The sequence below is a fragment of the Meleagris gallopavo genome, chromosome 8 (genome assembly GCF_000146605.3).
Source record: "Meleagris gallopavo isolate NT-WF06-2002-E0010 breed Aviagen turkey brand Nicholas breeding stock chromosome 8, Turkey_5.1, whole genome shotgun sequence".
Lineage (NCBI taxonomy): Eukaryota > Metazoa > Chordata > Aves > Galliformes > Phasianidae > Meleagris > Meleagris gallopavo.
Window position 1 is genome coordinate 13,168,462 of NC_015018.2, and position 7,091 is coordinate 13,175,552.

A 7,091-nucleotide genomic window follows, 5' to 3' on the forward strand; every position below is an offset into this window, starting at 1 on the left:
TCTTTCCTAGGATGGAGGCTGTTATGGAGATCTATTTTGTAAAGCACTGAAAACATATAATATGCTTTGCTTTGGAATTTATCGATTAAGGGATGCTCATCTAAGTACTCCCAGCCAATGCACTAAACGGTAAGTGTGATGTTAGAAAATCTCTCTCACTGTTCTTCATACTTCTGGATGAGGATATCCTAATGCCTGTAAGAAATCTAAAAAAGTAGATTTTTCCTATTTTTTTATAATTTTGCAGCAAGAGATAAATCTTTGAATACTTTGTGGTAACACTCTAGAGAATTGAAATCATAGGTTTTATATAATCACCATTTCCTCCCATAAGTGGAGATTCCTCTGTTAATAGGCTGCATTTTCACTTTGGTAAAACTGAGGCTGAACTCAGTATTTTGAACAGAATGGATACCTTTCAATCTTTGCAACCCAAAGGCTATTTGGCAGCTTACTTGAAATGTGCACCCACTAGAAATACGCACATAAACCCACATCAGAACTATCATAAATATGCCATCCATTACTATTTCGTTCTTTACAAAAAGCATTGGCTAGACATGGCAATAAGCAATAAGCAACACTGCATCCCACTGAAGTGGTTTCATCCATAACAATTTTGATGAACTGTTTAGAAAAATTATTTTCAGTTTAGATTTACTCTGTACTTGCTTTATTTGGGATTATTAGTTGAATTAATAAGTGACTATAGTCTCTGAAGCAGTTTAACCAGATATGTTGCTAGCATTGAATTTGAAAAGATCTTGTGTGTTTCAGAATTCTTACTCATTCCTTTCTTATAAAGAAAGTTCCTATTGCCTTGTTCACATACAATGCATTTATACACATTAAAAATTTTAGCAGTAAGATCTAAAAGCCTTTCCTGTCTTTGAAAGAGGTTTGGTTATATGTGGGGGATCATTGAGATTGACAAAGTTTTTATTTCAGGCCTGTATATGTATATTTACCAGTACAGGATCCTTGTATTTTTCTTTGTTAATGCCCTTTGAGGTCATGAAACTGACCACAAAGGTGAAATGAAAAAAGGAATTAACTTTACTTATTTTTCCTAACTTATTTTATGTGTAGTGGTAATATGAGCAACAGTTGATACTATTATATTATATTTGTATATACTTAAATATTATTGCATTTAAAATCCAGCTTTAAGTGTCGTTTCTGGTAGGCATATTGTTTTTTGTATCAGTATGTGAATCTGTTTACTAGAGTCACTGCATTCCAAAGCAGCTAGAGAAAGGAAGATAAGCTGTATGCTGTGCTCTCAGAAAAATCATGATGTGGCTTTCTTGGAGAACATCCTACTAAGTCAACATGTCTGTTCCACTAAGCAAACTTTCGGAGTGATATCTGACATAAGATGGCAATGAAAAAAATATAGTATTATGTGAACTGTAATCACATACACATTCAAGAAACAGAAATCTTTATAAATGTTCATGAGATAACATCTCTAGAAGAAATTTTTGGTTGAAATCTAAACATTCTTCCCTCTTTCTTTGCAGTTATGTTATCACAAACCCACCATATGAGTTTGAGCTTGTGCCGACAGACTTGATCTTCTGTTTGATGCAGTTCGACCACAACGCTGGCCAGTCCCGGGCCAGTCTTTCTCATTCCTCCCATTCCTCCTACTCTTCCAGCAAGAAGAGCTCATCAGTTCACTCCATCCCATCAACAGCAAACCGACCGAACCGCACCAAGACCAGGGATTCCCGGGAAAAACAGAAGTATGTGCAGGAAGATAGACTTTGATATGTGTATCTGCTCCCACTGTGTGTGAAACTTGCATTCACCACCCATTCTCCCCAATTAATGTTTCCAACAGTAATGTTCCCTGTTTTCCCATGGAGCTCTCCCTTTTTGTACACATATTTTGCATATGTATGACAGTGTGCATGTGGTTGTCATTTTTATTTCACCACCATAAAACCCTTAAGCACAACAGCAACAAAGCAGACGGACCAAAAGTTATTTATAATACCAGGGGAGAAAAAAATCCAAAACCAAATAGGCACACTGAAAACATAAATAACTCACTGCAGTTACCTAGATATCAGAAAATAGATTATATTTAACATGAACACTTGTTTTTGATGTTAGATTTACACAAAGAAAGTCATTTAGTGCAGAAGTGTTGATGTATTTTGCAGTAGGTTTTTATAACTGTATTTAGAGGAGTTGCTACATTTATATGAAGCTTATGAAATTAACCTATTGCCACAAAAAAAAAAAAAAGAAGAAGAAGCCCACAAAAACAATAGCAAACCTACTGCTTTTTCACTAGCTAAGCTAAGCTTAAATTATATAGGGCTTGTGTTCTTTGTATAAATTACTGTTAAGCACCTGCTGTATACCAAAGCAACATCAGGGACTTTTCTGCTTCTTTGAAGACTTTCTCTAAAATACTAGCATTTTGGAATTAGTGTTTTTTTCCCTGTAACATTGACATTGTCTGGGCATAGAGTTGTAAAACTCCAATGGTTTAATTTAAGTTTAGAAAGAGTCTAATTGCATATTAAATTATTATTCTGTCTATTTATACTGCCACATGAATAGCTATATTTTCTTTCACTTTTGACATTTGGGATAAAAAGCCATATGTATCATAAATATTGGATGTAAGTCATTGAAAATTGCCTTGCTGGGACTTTTACGTCTTTAAAAGGTGAATTAGTCACCTTATGTACAGAATAAATAATGTTCAGAAAAGAGCAAGCATTTTTCTATGCTTAAGTATCAGTTCCCAGGGGACTTTATTCCTTTCCCCAGATGGTAGTTTAACTTTTCAAAGTTAGAGAGGTGGTATAAATCTTCCAATGAGAGTTCTAATGTGCAAAGATCCTCCAGAAATCCCAAGCCATGTTTTAGCCAGTTTTTTTCAGCAGGTGTGCCAGTACACGGTTAGCAGGAATACATGGGAGGACAACTGAGAGCCTTTAAGATCTGTGAGCTTCCTTCCCATTTGGGAAGAAAAGATGCTGTGCCAAAATGGCTAATGAATGAGCAGAACAAGAGAGCTGGGGTGGAAACATACACTGTACTGAGGCATCATGTTCTAGGCACTTGTGTATTCTCACCAATGACTCATCCAGCCAAACAGAGCTTATTGCAAGGAGTTACATAAAGTAGAGGAAATAAACCTATCCTAGGGAGCCACAAAAATGATACTTGAGGCTTATTTTTAAATTTCAAATGCCAACCTTCTGAAATCCTTAGAAAAAGTTCTAGGCTGTGTGAAGAAGTTCTCTAGGTGATGGGTAGGAAGGCTGGAAACTTGTGCCACCTTCACTGTCTACCCAGCAAGAAAGCATGCAGAGAGAGAAAAAAAAAAAACACTTGGATATGGGAGTGATTAGCATCACATCTGCCAACCCAGACAAGGTGCTTTTATGGTTAGTGTTGTTTTTTACCTTCCCCTTCCCCAAGCATGGTAATTTTGAAGATTTGCTTGCTGTGTGAATTGACAATGAAGCCAAGCACTTTTACTGACAAAACCTGTAACCATACAAGTGGGCTGCAGAGAGCCACTGCACAGTGTTAAGCATAACAATTGGAATACAGTACATATGTGTGTGTGCATTCAAATGCAGCTGTGAGTCCTGTCAGTGAAATATGTTGCAAATTTTGGTTGCTCACCTACAAATCAATATATTACAGTTGCTTTTGATCATAAAGACAAATTCATGTTTTTCTTTTTGCAAAGAAAGTTACCGTGTTTTGCCCTGAGAATATTTATTTCTACAAGGATGTGCCAGTTAAAGTGCTCTACAGGAAATATGACAATTTAAAAGCATTGTAAAACTTACATAGCTTACTTCTTTTTCTAAAGTGCAACAAGGATGAATAGAATGGGCCAAGGTATGACAATTAATGGTTCTGCATGACCTAGCAACTGCTGTGGGTTTCCTTCTATAACTTTGTCCTTGTGAAAACTTGTGGAATTAAACAAAAAAGTAGTTAAAAACTTTATTCAGTTACTGGTTTGTTTGTTTCTTTGTTTGGTTGTTGTTTGTTTTTTTTTGCCTTTTTTTTTTTTTCCCTTCCTAATCCAGAAGTAAAACTGGCTGCTGCTGCTGCTGCTGCTGTTGCTCAACCCTGTTTTATTTTTTATCCTCTCATCAGCTTGCCTTTCTAATTGCACGTGTCCTCTTATAAACACCCAGGTTCCCACTTCAATGAAGATGCCTATCCTGGTGCAGACATTAATTTCTCATTCCTCATTCCAGCTCCTTTCCTCCCCTCTTTTCTCTCCCATCCCTCGTGTATGTTCATGAGCATCTTTTTATGTTGGCAATATTGACTGAAGATAGTGGAGAGCAGTTATTCATTTTGGAAGAATGTTAATGTCTTTAACACCAAAATGCATCCCCATTAATGTTTTATCTGGTTTCCATTTAGTAGAGGAAGGAAGGGTGTTAGTATGAAGCCAGTTGTCACCTACTAAATAATAATGATTTTATTAAAAAAACGCATCCCTGTCAGCCTCATTTGAAACTTGTGTCACAAAATAAAGAAATACGAATCCTTTTTTAAACAACTGTAAGATAATCTGGGATTATGGTGAGAATACAGACTCAGTAAAATTTAGCGTCATCTTTCGCTGGTACTTTCTTCACCTCTGCCCTATTCAGAAGGTGCTTCACAGTGACATTTATTCAAATGTGGTTACTCAGGCCAGAATTTTTAAAGAACCAGGGCAAAAAAAAAAAAGACTGTTTGAGAGAACTGTGAGATTGTTATAGATGTATTGAAGTAATCTGTATTTTGATCATTTTATTTTTAATTATTGATTTATGCTTTAAGGAAATCTTACACAAGTTATTAGTACTTATTTATTTTTTTGTGATGAAGCCCTTAAGACCTCCATGAATGCATTTGGGTGCTGGCAACCCATAACAAATACAAGTGTACGTCTGAGAGGAAGGTAATTGTTTTCTGCTTTGTGATACTTTTGAAGTTACTTAGACATTCCAACATCTCTCAAGTAATGGTGTCAAAAGGAAATCCATCAAATAGTGTAGAAGGATTTGTATCTCTCTTAAAGAGCTTTTATTAAAAAAAAACAAACCAACAAAACAAAAAAAACATTGAAAACTAGGCTTGTTCTCACTGTAACCTATGGTTAGGGTCAGTATGCATGTGCCAAAAAAGGAGAGAAACAGACAGGACACAACAGAGGACCACCCACATTCTGGTGGATAAATCAATAACTAAATTCTTGATTTAAAACAAAAACAAACAAACAAAAAAAAACTCCAGACTTTTAAGGAAAAAGTGTTTTTTTAAGATGGGTAAAGATCTGTGGTAACACTGTAAGCATAACAAAAAAACTAAGAAGTGTGTAAGGGATCCAAGAAGAGTATATAGTAACTGGGAGCAGAACACATCAGAAGGAAAGACGGAGAAAGTCTTCCTCCCATTTCAAAGGTAAGTATAGTGAGTAATGGACTTTCACAGGAGTTTCATCATTATGTGATCAAAGACGATTTGGACAATAGAAGGACAGGAGAAGTGAAAAGCTGGGTCTAAGCATTGATGCAGGAGATGGTAATGCCTGGATTAAGGTTTCAGCGCTTGCAAAAAGAAATTTAAAAAGCAAAAGAAGTCAAAGAAAATAATCTACAGGTTTCTGCATTTACTAATTATCTTCTGTATTTATTACTTGCCAGGTGAAGGCATGAAGAGACTTGATGGTGTCAGTTTCTAAGATTGGCTCACTGAACATGAGCTTTATTGTAAAGATTAACATATAATTATCTTGTGTTGCAGTTCCAGGGAAAGCAGGGGCAAAGCAAGTGCTTTTTACTTGCTGCTGAGCAGCACGCTGCAGCTCATCCTTAGCACCAGCGCAGTTCTTTCCCTTACTATGAGATTGCATGAACTTGCAGCAAGTTCTATTTGTAAGAAAAGTTTGTGTACTATATGTTACAAAAGAAGCTAGAGATAAAAGTTCACAGTGCTTAACTTGCCTCAAAATCATTTTAAACACAAACCATTAGAAAACTGTTAGTTTGAAATTGTTTATGTGATCTTGCAAGGCTTTTAAAACATGATAACCATCACACTTTACACCTCTCTGAAAGGTTAGTTTAATCGTAGATCACATAAAATTGGTTTTCACAAATGCATAATGGTTCATGTGTCACACTTGAACTAAATGGTTTTTAAATGGAGCTGAAATTATTTTGATGTGTACACATTCCTAGATTTTTTTCCTACAACCTTTCTTAAACCAGCTCCCATCAGGAGCCATTCCCTTAAAGTCTCATTAATAATTCAGATGTTCTGATGACTTTAAAAGATCTATGGAATTGAGGCTTTTTTTTTTTTTTTTTAAACTGCTTGACAAAAAGATAAATGAATGTAGAAAGAAGCAGTAGGAGTCTGGCAAGCTGTAGATCATCTCTGAACAGATTGTAACTTTATCATTCTGTCAGGAAGAATAATTTAGAGCACTTAATCAGTTAGCTTCAGTGTGCAGGATGTAACATTATGAATTCCTATCGTCCAATCTGTTCAAATCAAAGGGAACTTAATTATAATAGGTAAGAGAGAGAGAGACATGGGAAAGAAAACATTGCTCAGACTCAGGCAACTTTAAGCAGCTAGGAAAATATTTACCTTCATCCAAAATGAGTAAGATATTTCCAAAAAAAGAAAATCGTATTTTTAATAATGACAGGAAAACCTTTGCAGTCATTCTATTTCAGTAATCCACCATTAATTAATGATGTAACTCCTTTCTATAATTTTTAAAAGTTATTATAAATGCATAAGCACAGATAACAAATATATCAATAAAAATAATGGATTAGCTTTCCTGAGTTTGGGATTTGTTGCTGGGGTTGGAGTATTGCAAGTAGATGCTTAAAATCCACAGCAGGTAAAAGTGATTGACTCTGGAAATTAATCCACTTCTTCAGAACCCTAACTTCACAGCTAGTTGCTTATTTTTACACATCTGTGCCTGGATAGTTGTCTCTCTTCCTGCTCTTCCAATTTCTGTTCTAAGCTCCACCTCCTGAGCTTGGTCTGAGGTGAATTTTTCTTTCTTTTTTTTTTTCTTTTTT

At 35.5% G+C, this 7,091-nt stretch overlaps 1 protein-coding gene across 11 annotated transcripts in view; it reads left to right on the plus strand.

The window, feature by feature from the left end:
* Nucleotides 1–7,091, plus strand: part of KCNMA1 (potassium calcium-activated channel subfamily M alpha 1) — a 445,366-nt gene that overhangs the window by 436,361 nt on the left and 1,914 nt on the right. For 6 of the 11 annotated variants that reach the window (XM_010714349.3, XM_019617569.2, XM_010714353.3 and 3 more), the window contains 2 exons: nt 11–129; nt 1,524–1,748. In XM_010714349.3, the coding sequence (XP_010712651.1) occupies nt 11–129; nt 1,524–1,748 (344 nt within the window). Of the gene's footprint in view, nt 1–10; nt 130–1,523; nt 2,257–7,091 lie in introns of those variants that run through there. The other 5 variants (XM_019617570.2, XM_019617573.2, XM_010714351.3 and 2 more) reach the window with 1 other exon arrangement.